At 29.6% G+C, this 15,170-nt stretch overlaps 1 protein-coding gene across 2 annotated transcripts in view; it reads left to right on the top strand.

Annotated features, from left to right (window-relative positions):
• The window catches only part of Naa15-16 (N-alpha-acetyltransferase 15/16), a 64,469-nt gene that overhangs the window by 37,404 nt on the left and 11,895 nt on the right, over nucleotides 1–15,170 (top strand). For both annotated transcript variants that reach the window (XM_076465000.1, XM_076464999.1), the window contains exons 11-16: nucleotides 1,416–1,488; nucleotides 2,637–2,809; nucleotides 5,183–5,335; nucleotides 6,467–6,595; nucleotides 9,943–10,092; nucleotides 11,550–11,613. In XM_076465000.1, the coding sequence (XP_076321115.1) occupies nucleotides 1,416–1,488; nucleotides 2,637–2,809; nucleotides 5,183–5,335; nucleotides 6,467–6,595; nucleotides 9,943–10,092; nucleotides 11,550–11,613 (742 nt within the window). The remainder of the gene's footprint in view (nucleotides 1–1,415; nucleotides 1,489–2,636; nucleotides 2,810–5,182; nucleotides 5,336–6,466; nucleotides 6,596–9,942; nucleotides 10,093–11,549; nucleotides 11,614–15,170) is intronic.

Genomic DNA, 15,170 nt, shown 5'->3' with positions numbered 1-15,170 from the left:
ATTAAGGAGGTTTTATAGATTCCACAAATATTTGAGATTTTTGGAACAAAGTATTGATTTTTTAATCATTACATGAAATCACTTTGTATTTGAACTAGTGACAAAATACTCCATTTTCACAAACAAATCTTTAGTAAAAATACTTCAATAAAAAATCTGATTTTTTTGCATACAAAAATATGTGATGTTTACTAATAATTTTGTGAAGATACGTGTACTGCATGAAAAGTTATGGTATAAATACTTAATGTGTGTATGAACTTGTGTATATTATACCAAGCCTGTTATAAAACGGTTAATTATAGTTTTCAAATTGTGTTTGAAAACATTGTTGCGGATAAGTCTTTTTTCTACTACAAAAGTCCTGGAATGGCCAGGTGGTTAATCTGAGGGTTGCAGGTTCAAATCCCTGTTACACCAAACTTATTCACCCTTTCAGCCATGGGGGCATTATTATAAAGTGATGATCAACCCCACAGTTCATTGGTAAAAGAGTAGCCCAAGAGTTGGTGGTGGGTGGTGATGACTAGTTGCTTTCCCTCTAGTCTTACACTGCTAAATTAAGTACAGCTAGTGCAGAGAGCTCTTGTGTAGCTTTGCACAAAATTAAAAAACAAACAATCTACTACAAGATATTGCATTAATTGTGCATATGTTGTTTCCATTTGTAGTCCTTGTCACTCATTTTTGAGAATGTGAGGGATTTGTTTACTTTTCAACCATACTTCACTAATTGTGAATGGGAATGGCCAATACTACTCTATTTCAAATTAAAATAAAACCCAGACCTTCAATGTTATTACACTGTACAGATCATGCATCCAATACTAATCCTTGAGTGTCATTTGAATCTGTTATGGGATATAACCAGGAACAAGGAGGGATACTCTTTCTAACAATAGGGTTTGAGTCTTAAGTAATAGAATGATTATTTAATATAAAATTTACTTTTTTTGTGAAAATCTTACAAAAGAGTTTTGTATCAAAATGCAGAATAAGTAAGGATACCAAAAAGTATTTGCTAAAGGAAATCCATAATGTAGAAAGTCATTGCTATATTTCTCTCCATACTTTGTAAGGACAGATGTGAAAAGGATTTTAATAGGTTTTTCAAAATTATGAAAATTTATGAAAAACTGTGCAATTTCAGTTTTAGAAAAAAATGCTCTTGAAATAATTAACATAAATTAAAAAATAAGAAATAAGTTTGTTATTTTTGCCTTTCTTTCATGTAGAATATTGTTAGTTTCTTTAAAAAAAGAAAATGCATGTTTAATCTTTCATAAGAAATGTGAGTATTACAGAAAAAGTGTTGACATATTTTTTTCGTGTCTGTAAGAACTGTGCATGTGTGTGTATGTGCATATATTTTAAGTATATTTTGTTAAAGAATTACAAGACTGGTTTTTGAATAGGTGAAAATTATTGAAGAGTTGGTCCTTGGATATGCAAGTATGTTGAAGCAAAAGGAAGTATTTTCAGAAGATGGTAAGTTGCAACATAATCGTGATTTTACTATTTTAACATCTTATGTTCATTATGAAGCTTTACAGGTTATTTATATTGTACTCAAGGTATATGAGTTTAGGAAGAAAAGTATTTAAGTTTCTTCTGTGTATTGTTTGAGTGTTTTTTTTCAAACAGTGGTGAATTGTTCTGAAATTCTAAGTTTAATTTAAACATGTGCATATCTCCAAAAGTAATCAGAAACTTGTTTCAAGACATCTCTGTACAACAACAGTTTAAACATCCACATAGCTATTTTTCCAGGATCTTTCACAGATTATCATGGAAATTTGTTGGAATATTTTTATGTATCAGTCTGGACAGGTCCATTCCTTGAAAAAGGAGAGTTCAATTTGTTTCTAATTGAACTTAATGCTTTTAAACTTTTGTAGAACCATGTACATTGTTTAATACAATTTCAATGTGATGAAGGCTTAAGTAATAGACCTGTGTGTGTGTATGTAAAGTTTACTTCTTTCCTGATTTTCTTCAATATTTATTCCCATAATAACTTACACAATATGTATGTGTGTGTGTGTGTGTGTGTAAGATAACATATTTTATAATCCTTGTATCTTACATTGTATTTTGTGAAATTTCATCAGATATTTTAGTAAGGATATTTTGTAAGCAAAAGGGTGAAGTGATTGTTAATATTTAGGCTAATAAGGACTTGAACTTTTTTATTTTGATATAGTATTAAATGATATGGAGTCTCAATTGAAAGCATTACACAGAAGTCAAACTGGACTGTTTTCTTGATTGTTATAAAAATTTAGTTCATTTTGAGAATTTTAGGTTGGTTTGTTACTATACAGTAGACTTAAGTTGTGTTTTTATTATTGTTATTACTACCAGCTACTATATAAAACTATTTAAAATGTGGTGCAGAGTTGCAGATTATGCAATCAGTGTTTCTTCAGTAAATTATGTAGGGCGTTCTGTTATAACAGTTTGTTAATATTAACGACAGAAGTTGTCTGGATGGAGAGGATGAATGATTTTTCTGAAATAATGGGTGAGATGAAGTATCTTTAAAAATAGCATGAATTTGTTTTGACTTTTCATAGTTTGCAATATTCGCTAAATGTTAACCAAATTAAATAACTGAATGTTTTGATTTCTTACAGATAACTGTATTGAAAAGGAGCCTGCTACTGCTCTCCTTTGGACCTACTACTTTCTGGCTCAACATTTTGATTACTTGGGACAAACAGACAAAGCCTTAGAGTATGTCAATACAGCCATAGAGCACACACCAACTCTCATAGAATTATTTGTATCTAAAGCTAGGGTATATAAGGTATGCACATTTAAATTTGTCATCAAATAAGTATTTTAAGAGGAACATGTGGATATACAGTTTTATGATTTAACATACATTTCTTAATATATACTTGAAAAAGGCCTTAACTCTCTCAACACAAGCTTCGTCAAATTGATTCACCACGTCACCACTTTGTTTTTATTGTAATTTCATGCTGCTAACTGTTAATATGGTATATGTATCTTTAATAATTTGACAGACTTTCAGTAAGTATCACAATTTTTTTTTATATTTAAAAAAATAGATTTTTTTTAATAAAGTATTTTTACTAAAGATTTCTCTATGAATATATCAAGTTTTTTGGTGGGTTTTTTTAACCAGTGAGAGTTAAAATGATTTTCTTCTTAAGATTACAAATACTTTTTTCATCTCAAAAATCTTAATTATAATTTGTATAATCTTTAAACCTGTTAAATACATTTCAAACACTTATTTTTTCAGTATCACTTGTATATGTTCTTTTCTCTACCCTAATTCTGCAAGGTTATTTAATTTAAATGGTTTTATAACCACAAAAAAAGAAAAAATCAAAGAAAGAAATCTAAATTATCATTTTCTCCTTTCCAGAATAACTTCAGATTGTAATATGAAACTTTTTTTTATCCTAAGTAGCTTTAAATTCATAATAATGTACATCTTTTTATACATACATTTTATTACTGTATTGAGATTTGAAATGTGTTTAACTACTGTCTTTGCCATTTTAAGTTACAAATCACTTGTGTTAAAAAATCTTGTTATTGAATTACATCACCTGCAAGCTGCTCATGTACATATCTCATGAAAAATTTTATATTTTATTATTATTTATTTTTCCTAATCTAACCTTAACTCACCTAAAAAGTTTTATATTTTTACGTTTTAGTTACTTTAATAATAATGCATGTGAAAAACAAGAAATAAAGTACTTGCCTAGACCTTCTCTCTTTGTTGATGGCACTTAAGCCTACTTTTCTTATATTAATGGTAGTAGTACACTAAATAATTTTTATTTAATTAAATAATACATAGACATTTTAATAATATGTAATAATAATAATGTGCAAAAAGCAAACAATGTCCTGTAACTATCACATTTTCTGGCTTTCTAATTGCAGTAAGAGTTGTTACAAATTCTTCTGAACTAATCAGCATGTTTCCAGTGTGAATAAAACTTGGAGAATTTGACAGTTGTCTGTACAGAAAGCAACATAATATAATACATCATTTGGATGAAAATTTTCATTTTCTGTTAGTTATAAATTATTTGGTATCAATTGCTTGAGAATTACTAACAAATCCTGAAAGTGAGGTTGTGACTAATAGGTGTGGCATGAAGTGTTTGGTTTTCAATTTGATGTTTATGTAAAACCAAACAAGATTGAAAGCTATGAAAATTGTGTTTTGCCTGAGTGGTGAAAACAGTATAATGAGTAATTTACATTAAATTTTGTACTTAGAGGGTTTGTAAATAAAATAAATTAAGAAAAAGTGACATTTCAAACACAAGAAGAAATTCAGGATTTTTTAATATTGCCTTATAAAGTTAAATTTAAACTGGTATACTGTTAAAATATGGATTATTAGCTAGGATTTTATGCTATCCTAATTGGTATAACATAAATACTTTAATTAAATTTTGAATGTAATTCACTGAAAACCTTAAGACGTGCAGTAAAAGATGCTCATGGAGAGAGGATTAATATGCTACATTAGTGCAAGTGTTTAGCATTGCTCAAACTCTCACATTTTGACCAGGACATGTAAGCATAAATCAGCAGTGATATTAGTAATCTTTATTGTATACGTACAGCAGACTAATAAAAAGTTTAGACAGCTGAGAAATTTCGAACTTTCCACTAGTGATTGTAGGAGCAGCTGAATATTTCATGGGATCATGTTTCTCATCATTCAGAATGACAAAGATTTGCTATTTCTTAGGGAACTAAACCCTTTCCAAAACTAATTTACAACTGTAAGTTTAAATTTATGAACATAAACATGCTGTTATTCATTTTGATAGAGATAAATGTTTGTAATTTTTTGTTTGACCATATAAAGAATCTTTGAATCTTCAGGAATTCTTGTAATGAAGGTAGAAAGTAATATTTATACAGTCAGTTCATATTCTTTTTGAACTTGTAACATTCCATATTATTATTCCTGACTTGTATATTGCTAACACTTTTTTTTCAGCACAACCCAATTAGATACTGTTAAAAATAATTTTCACTAAAACTTTTGCATAAGATTTGGCAGAATTTAATACTATGAGGTACATAATATTACTTTTAAAACATATAACATTTTTAATGAAAACTATCTACATCACACCCTGTTTTAAAAAAGTTACTTTTATATGCCCCACAGCATGCAGGAGATATTGACAAAGCAGTTAAATGTTTGGACGAAGCTCAGTCTTATGACACTGCAGACAGATACATAAACTCCAAGTGTGCCAAGTATATGCTAAGAGCCAATATGGTTAAGGAAGCTGAAAAAATGTGTTCAAAATTTACTAGGGTAAGTCCTCCTCTGTCCACATCATAACTTTAGTGTCATTTAATGTAAAGTTGGTGCAATTTCAATCAACCTTTATCTTTTTAATCACAGACATAAATACTAGTCTTATTGCAAAGTATAGTTTTGCTTATCATAGTTTTCTTTGATGATGAATCATTATTAGGTAAATGATTAAACTGTGTGAATACTTCATTGTTTGAATGTTGCCTTTTTGGAATTCTGTTTCCAATATCTAACCATAATCATTTTACATTTCTGAATTATTCAGGTACCAGTTTATATTTTATAGAAATAGAAAATTAATTAATAGTGGAGCAGCAAAGAACCAAACTTGACAGCAGTATTTTCCTGTAGAGACAAAATGTTCTATATATGTATTTTCATGTTTGTCTTAAAAATTCTGTATTCTTGGGTCATTTATAATGATGATGGTATTCTCTATCAAGCTTTAATGTTTTAAAGATAAATCATGATAATTAACTGGTAAAATGTTCTTAATTACTTCATATGCATATAATAGTTGCAACAGTATTTTGTGCTTTTCTGTAATAGTCAGAATGAGAAGTTTTATGACCTTATTTTCTTTCCATACAAAATTACATCTTGTGTTCAAAACAACAGTAATTGTACCAGTTTTGACAAACACAGTAAAATAGTTTTACCACAGACAAATCATTCTACAAAAGACCTTTGTTTTTTGGCATGAATACAATTTATTTCAGTTGCAAACATGAGTATTTTCCTAGTTACATATAAAGAAAGCAGGAGAGAGGAAGTAATTGTATGCACATGAAGAAATTAAGCACTTATTACCAGTTAATTCCAAAGACCATTTTCCGACATTTTATTTAACACGTAATTTAAATTTGATCCATCATGACTTTTTTTTTCTCCTTTATACTCAACAAAACTTGGAGTCATCAGTGGGTTTCACTTTGGCAAAATGATGAATGCAGTGGTTGTTTAGGACAACTGACCATACATAAATATCAAGCTTGTTTTCTCTGATGTAAGCTGTATATGTATGACTGTGGGTATTTTTCACTAACTTTTTGTAATTGAAATAGCATGCTGGTAAATTTTGTAGATGTTAAATTGCTTAGATTAAATATTTTAATTGTTTTCTTGCAGGAAGGTGTATCTGCTATGGAGAATCTGAATGAAATGCAATGCATGTGGTTTCAAACAGAATGTGCTCTAGCATATCAGAGGTTAGGGAAATGGGGAGATGCCTTAAAAAAGTGTCATGAAATTGATAGGGTAAAGTAGATCTTTTAACTACCTAAGTGTTACATTTTGAACAGTAATATTTTCTGCAGGATGATTTTAACCATTCAGCAAAACAGTTGAAAAAATAATGCTGCTTTTTAAGATATAGCTTCTGAAGTTTATCGTTTTGTAAATATAAAAGTATTTTACAAAGTTAATATTATGTGAAACTAGTTATTGTTTGTGAATGTGTAATGTGTTGGGACTAGTTTAATTCTGCAACAAATATGGCTGTTTTTCTTCAATTCAAAATTACCTTTGTAAAATAAAATTTTACTTTTACATTAATCTAGACAATCCTGTAAACTAAAAAAATCCCATATTTTGATTGATTGTAGCTATGTAGACATGTCTTCAAACTCAGGTTAATTTATTTGTCTAAGTTTAAAATGCTGTTAGTTTTCAAAGGTGGCATTGTTTCATATATTTGTTGGAGCTGAGAATATGAAGCAGAGTAGTTAGCAATGTGTTTATTTGATAGAACAAGGGAAGTTAGATTGCTTATTTTTAAATTGAAAAATGTACTTGTATAGAGCTATGATTTTTGGGTGATTCAGTTGCGCTTGTAACACATGCACTGTTATTCCTGAAATCAATTTAGTAAAATTGAAATACCAAAATGTAAGTTATACATTCATCCTCTATTTTCAAACCACATAAACATGTCTAAAAAGATATTTTTTGTAAAATTGTCATCAAATTTTTAAGGATGGCTGGTTCAAGTGATTATTACTGGTGGCAGCTGTGAGAGAAACTTATTTTAAGACAAATATAGATATTTCAGGCTAGTCATTTATCATAACTATAAAGTTTGTTTGTTTTTCTTGTAGCAGAGCTTTGTCGGGCTATCTGCTGACCCCACCGAGGGGAATCAAACCCCTGGTTTTAGCTTTGTAAATCTGTAGACTTACTTCTGTACTAGCAGGGGGCAACTATAAAGTAAAATTGAATAATTATTTTATATTAATTATCTGCTAAATAGATAGCTTACTAAATTAGTTGGGTTTTTTTTCTCTGGGATTACATATTACACTAATACTGGGAGCACTAAAATCTGTCACTGTTGATATAGAACTTCCTTGTGACATGAAGAAGACCTGTTCCAATAAATTCATTGAAACGTATGTGCTAAAAGTTATTTTTTCATATGTATCTGATTAATACTGCTTTATATTATAATATTAAACAACAGTCCCTCTCCCAATACTTGGGTAGGAATATGCATGTATCAAATCATGTACATTTATAAAGAAATCTTGTTAGTGATAAAGAGCCTTCACATGTCAATTTTATTAAAAATTGTTTTAAGTTATTTTCATGTATATTTCAGTTGCATAAATATTTATAAAATATTTCAGTGTAACTAAAACTGTACTTAAAGCAGATATTACATAATACACTTTTTACTGGACATAACATATGAACACTCTTTCACCTGTGTTGTTTTGAATCATTTTCTCTTGCAATGTACAGTCAGCTTTGTAGAGGTTTAGCACCCTGCTTATTTTCTGTCATTTCAGACATATCATTTGATGTCAGTCTAGTATATGCTGTATTACTCTGAAATAAGTGTAACAAGCTAAAAATAAGGTTGACAGTGAATACAGTGGTTCAGCTTCTTTAAGGTAACTAAAAGCATAAATTACCAAAAGTGAATCATTCCTGCTAGAGTTTTTAATAATTACATGTAGCAGTTTGCAATTTCTAGTCATACCATTACTCATAGTTTTAATCTGTTTGTAGGAAAGCACAGTAACTTAAAATAGGCAAAGCACTCTTTTTCTCACTTTATCAGTAAATTCAGTATGTTATACATTTCGTAAATATAACAGTTTAAAAGTGATAGAGTAGAAATGTGCAATATTGTCTTTTAAAAGTTGATCAAAATGTCTAGACACGAAGTAGTATAACACTATACAAATTAGTTCATGTACCAGACATCTCTGATAAAAAAAAAAAAAAAGTGAGATTTTCACACTGAGTAATTCCATGCAGATAAATGTGGGTGCATAAAGTTTTTTTTCTTCTAAAACATCACTCATTACAACTAATATTTTGTTGTGTTGCTCCAAATTTTTGTCATTTGTTTTTATCAGATTGTTCATATTTATTTTGGCACCTTCATGATGATTTGTTAATGTTTTTTTACTTGGATGTAAAAAATTTGAAGTTTAAAAGGTGAGCTGTATTGAAGGAAGGAATCTTACTGGTGTTGTACTGTTACATGTTACCAAATATGATATGTGGCAGGAAAGATTAGGTTATTTCATTTCCAAAGAGCAGAGGGAAGAACTTAATTAACTGGACCAGTAGTATCTTTAGTGCTACACTGTGATAGACTAAGCTTTGATTTCAGCCAGCCTTGAACATGTGGACCATGATGAATGTTAAAGCTTGCAATTAAGATACCAAAACAGAATTAATTTCATCTGATAGTGTCAGGGCTAGTTCTTAATGTGATACCAGTTGAAGTTTAAGAAAAATTACAAAAGCCCTTAGCTCTTCATTTACTACTGTGAAGAACTTGTTGAATAGATACCAGGAAACCACAGTTTTTAAATACCCAAAAAGTTAGAGGACAGGGGAAAACTTGCTGAGAAATGGAAAGAAAGCTGCAAAAGATATTACTGTTGACACATCATGCACAGTCAAAGTTTCAAGAAAGATAGTCTTGAGAGTGCTACAGAAATGTCCTCAAAGGGAATAGCTTTCTGCCAAAGAACATACATATAGCTGTTTGAAAAGTGGCACAAAGTGCTTCGAACCAGTAAATCAACATCTGAACTGTTTTGGTCTTACTGGTGTGTGTATTCACTGAAGAATCATTGAGATGTTACAGAAAGAATGTCTAGTGCCAAAAATTAAGCATGCAGGAGGCTCTGTGATGAGTTGGTGCACTATATTTGAAAGCTGATGGCTGTCTTCAAATAAATTGATAGAATGTAGATCAGTGTATTAGTTCATTATGCTGTACCCTGTACAATTATGAGTTAATTGCTGTAGCAAACCAGAGATTATTTTATCACTCTAATAATCACAGTTATTGAAGTGTTCTTATAAATGTGCACGCTGACATAATTTGTTACTTATAAGTTTAAGCAAAAAAAATTAGACTACAACTTTATGACATAGCAGCAGCCTCTGAAGTTTTAAGATTAACTGAATACATGGCTAGAGATGACTTGTTCTTTACCCTCCCTTTTTTTTTTGGCTCTGTTTGGCAGTGATTCTATTAATATACCACTAAAAATAATAATGGTAATTGAGGGATTGAAATTAATTTCTGTGGCAGTTTTAAATTGTTATTAAAAAAGTGCATTTTCTTCTTTTCTAAACAGCATTTTTCTGAAATAATTGAGGACCAGTTTGATTTTCATACTTATTGTATGAGAAAGATGACTCTCAGAGCTTATGTTGGATTACTAAGGTTGGAAGACATTCTTAGATCTCATCCTTTCTACTTCAGAGCTGCCAGGGTAGCAATTAAGGTTAGTCTGTGCTTGAAACAAAAATCTCAACTTAACTTAAATTACTAAACTTCATAACTTAGAAATTTATTAAGCCTCTTTTAGTGCAATTATAACTATTCTTCAGAAAAAAATGATATTTTCTCATACCAAATTTGTGGATTTATGAAACTTGTATCTTATACAGACAAATTTATATTTCCTTTCTATTTATGTATTGTACATGGGCTATATATTCCATTTTTGCATTATATGTGAAAATATTCTACAATCAGGTGATTAAATACTGAAACTTGCATTTGGCTACTGTTGAATTACTGTACTCAATAAAAATATCATTTTGAAAGAAAAATATTAATTACAAATTTGAAACATTAAGCTATGAGAATGTATATATAGAAAAATTATATTTAGGCCCATTCAAAAAATTTATAAATATCAAATATAAAGTAATTCCATTCAAAAAATAAAAATGTAGTAACAGTAGGTTCATAACACAACCCTGTTTTGCTTAAAGTACTATAATTGTAAACTATGATGATTTAATAAGTTAACTTACAAGACTTTTGAAAAAAAATGATTTATTATACAAATTTTATGGCTGAAGTAAAATTTAGAAAAAAAGCCAATGTATATTAAAAGAACTTTATGAAATGAGACAAATGCACTCTTGTCTTGTACTTCAGAGTTTTTCTGCTACTGTGTTTTTAAATAATCATGCAGTAGCAGACTGTTTTCTAAAAAGGTACAATCAACTTTTAAAAATTCAAATATTTTAGATTACTTACCTCAATTTTTGGCTGGTATCATTATGTAATCTTCTTGGTTAGTGGCTAGAAATGATGGGATCGAGTAAAGACCTGTAATAGATTTATCACTATTCAACCATGCATTGTTATTGGTTAATTTATAGGAAAAATTAAACCTGGAATATAATTTGACTCTTCGTGCATTTTTTTTACAGGAAATTATTTTCCTTAAACTTTGTTTCAGGATTAAGGAATATTAGAGACAACACTGATGTGGATTTTTTGTGTAACAAGTATATAGTTTGTGTGACATATGATTTGCAATGTTTTTTTTATGTACAGAGCAGATGGAAAATATGTATTTGCACTATACTGCAACTATTGACAGTATGGGCTTAGCTTGTAACAGTTTTTACAGTAATTTTTTAGTAATCTTTTTTTTCTCAGATGGTGGTGTGCAAGATTCATTATGTAACTGATTTTTATAGTTGGACATAGTAAATATACTATATTATTTGGAAGAAGAGAATGAAAAAACATTCCATTTTGTCTTGTATTTTTTTTAATTTTAAGAGTAAAATCTTAAATTTTTTTTTACCAAGTTAAGTTATACAAAATTTGTATAAATTGTGTGAAAAACCATCTTTCTATTTCTTACCAGGAATTTTGTTAAGAAACAAATACCACATGAATTTCCATTGATTCAATCACATCTCTTTTCTTCTTCAGGTTTACCTCAGGCTACATGATAAACCATTGAGTGATGGTGAATCTTCTCAGCAGATTAACACAGGTATAAATTTGTAGTGTATCTTACTAGATTGTTTATAATTGTCATTTATTGTACGGGAATAGTGTTCTGTGAACTTTTAAAATGTTTCTCTTAAATCGCCACAACTTGAACTATTGTTTTTAAAGCTTCAGTATAATATAAATGAATGGTAGTATGTGTTGTTAACTCCCGAGCTTCGACATGAAGATATGTTTACAAGCTCAGTCATACATTGCTATAAAACTGGGTTATCTACAATACACACACAATTTAAAATTTACTGCATACTAAAGTAGTTTTATCATAACTGGGAAATTACATGGCAGCATCTATTCATCGTATAATGTTTTATTAGTTTTCTGGAAGGATAAAATTGTAAACAATTATTTGTGCTTCTGATTCTAATAGTCAATCTTCATTTTATGAATTTTAAGAAAGACAAAATTCCTTTTTTGTTAATACACAGACATCAACTTTTAATGATTAAGTAATGTATATCAATTTGGTTGGCTATTTTCTTTTTCCAAGTCTTAGGTTATAACAAAGTGCTTAAGTCACCAAGTAGTAAAATGCTGTCAATGTATCTTTTATATTTTTATTTGAGTGTATACAGACTGTTTAAAAAGCATTTTTTAAACACTAAGCTCAGTGGTCTACCATAAACATTTTTGGTCAACAAAATATCAGTATATTTATATATCAAATATAAGGTAATTCAATAAACAAATTTTATATAACTACAGGGTGTTTGGAAAGTCACTGTGCACTTATATATTTATTAACAGACACGTTTCAAAATAGAATACAGGAGGTAAATATGAATGACAATTATAAACAATGTTAAAAGTGACCCCTGTTGGCATTATTACAGGCTTGGATTCTTCTTATTTTGTTTCTGAACACCGCTATCAGTTGCTGGCTTGAAATAGACTGAATGAATGCTGTTATTGCTGCTTTCAAGTCATTCAGCGTGCGCGGACGATCTCGATACACTGCAGATTTTGCTGCTCTCCATAGATAAAAAGTCTGGTGAGCATGGGGGCCACACGTCTTTGGAAATAATGCAGTCTCCAAAACATTCCTTTAATAACCGCATAGATCTGTGAGATGTGTGGGCAGTAGCACCATCCTGTTGAAACCATCAGTAATTGATTTCATCACTTATTATCTGACCCATGAAGGTGTGAAGAATCTCCAAACAATTGTGCTCACTGTTTATTGTGTTCATAAAGAAAATAGGGCCAATAATTCAACGTCTGGAAATCGCAATCCACACACCAACCTTGAAATCAAGTAGGGGTGTTTTGTGCAAACTGTGAGGATTATCGGATGACCACAATCTTGAATTTTGTGAATTAACGTAACACGAGAGATGGAACCATGCTTCGTCGGTGAAAAAGGTCACATCCAACACATTAGCTGTATTCTCTTTGATAAATTGGTTAAACCACCTGCAATAGTGTATTCATTTTTCATTATCAGTTGCTTCCAGTTCTTGTACCGCCATTATTTTGTATGGGAAGAGCTTTAACTTCTTTCTGGCAGCCTTATGAGCAGTTCCAAGATCAATATCATACTGCTGAGCTAACTTTCGTAATGATTTTGATGGATTCTGCATCACACTGTCAGAAATATCCAACAGTTTCTCCTCTGATAGCTTTGCTGACCTTCCACAGCATTTGGCTTCATCCACTGATCCTGTTTCCCGAAACTTATCAACAAGGTTACGAACTGCATTGCGATGTGGAACAGGTGTATCTGGGAATTTTTCAGCAAATTGCTGTCGCACCACATCTGTGTATCTACCACCTTCTCAGAATACATGTTTGGCGAGCCATACACGTTCTTCAGTTGTTAAAACCATATTGGGATCAAAATCTGAAATATAATAAAATATGATTACAAAACTACACAGTGACTTTCTGAACACCCTGTATAAATTCTGTTACATATTGTAACCAGCAGAAGGTAAATGTAGAACAACACTCACTTATGAAAGTAAAAATTCATTTTTTTATTTTGGGATAAGCTATGTGATATCAAAATAGGCAAGTTTCTCACTAAGTGGTAAGCAAATACTTAGAATTATTTTAATATTGCAAATACCATATTTTCTGTTGGGTTGAAGATGAGGCTGCAGATGAATGATATGATTAACTGCTGAATCTCACTTTAAAAAAAAAATGGAATCCACCAGTATAATATATTTGAAAACATTTAACTGGACATAACTTGCATTTTTGAAACAATAAATATTTATATCTACAAAGATGCACACAAATGTAATTTATGTTTTTGTTAAATTAACTAAGTATTTGTCACACAAATCCAAATGTTTATAAATTATAAGTCTTGAATATGACAAAAACCTAATGTTTTTGGTACTAAAAATATGTAATCCAGAATTCTTATAACAATTGTATGCAGTAGGGAATTAAAACACAAGATACCTTTATCCATGTTTTTAATTTCTGGATAGGAAATTAAAACTGAAAATGCCTTTTATCCACAGTCAAGAATATCATTTAGTAATTGCTCTAAAGATGTGTGTATCCATTTGGTATAGTATTTTGGGTGGTTGGGTAGGGGTAGTTGGATAAATAAAGAAATGTCTTACACGTGCACTGTTTCAATTGGTACAATAAAGTTAAATTTCATTGGTCTTACAGAATCTAAGTTTGACAATAGAAAGTATCTGAGATTAGTTAAGAAGCATTATGTTGATAGCTTTTTTCTTTTCTATTTTAAAAAATAATATAATTTCAACAGAATGTTTGTGCAGACATTAGATGGGTGTTTTTTGTCGGATGCTAATTTTTTTCAGGATAACTAGGCATATATAATCTAAACATTTTTGTGCTGTTCTTTGCGATATACATTTAAAAATTATCTGTTGTATAGATAAGTGTTATATTTAAAATAATATAATTATTAATAATGATATTATGCTTTAACTGTTTCTTTTTTCATTTTTGATTTTTTTGCTGTATATGTGAATACTATGAATATTACTTTATATGAAAGAAATGTGATAAAACATCACATTAAACTACAGTTGTTTTTTTCAAAATCTGTGTTTCATAACCGTTTGTAAATGAGAACTTGCTGGGTAAAAATGATTTTCAAAACTTTTGCACTCAAATTTCTTACAAGAAATAAGTTCTTAAAGGCTTTAAAAATATATACTAATTTTTTGAAGCTTAAGAGTTAATTTTAATTGTTTCCTGTTGGGGAAGAGAAGGGACAAAATAGTTGTTACTTTAATAACTAAGCTTAAATAGAGATAATGTTATGATCATTTGTTTCAACAGTTTGAAAAGAATCTAATTTTACCAAAGCCATTACTATTAATTTCTGAATTAGCTATTACAGAATCAGTGAAATAACAGCATTTTTTATGTAAATTTTTTATATTTTGTAAGAGAATATGCTATATAACATCAGTTTTCACTGGTTTTTATGCTTTGATTAGTTAGTATTTTTCTTAAGCTATGTTTTAATTTTAATCTCATGTAAAAGAAATGATTTTTTAATGTTCTGTTGGACTCTATAAAAAGTCATTAGCACTGCTGTAATTT

The sequence above is a fragment of the Tachypleus tridentatus genome, chromosome 10, assembly GCF_004210375.1.
Source record: "Tachypleus tridentatus isolate NWPU-2018 chromosome 10, ASM421037v1, whole genome shotgun sequence".
Taxonomy (NCBI): domain Eukaryota; kingdom Metazoa; phylum Arthropoda; class Merostomata; order Xiphosura; family Limulidae; genus Tachypleus; species Tachypleus tridentatus.
Note: the sequence above shows the minus strand (reverse complement) of the source record. Positions and strands in the feature narration are given on the sequence as shown.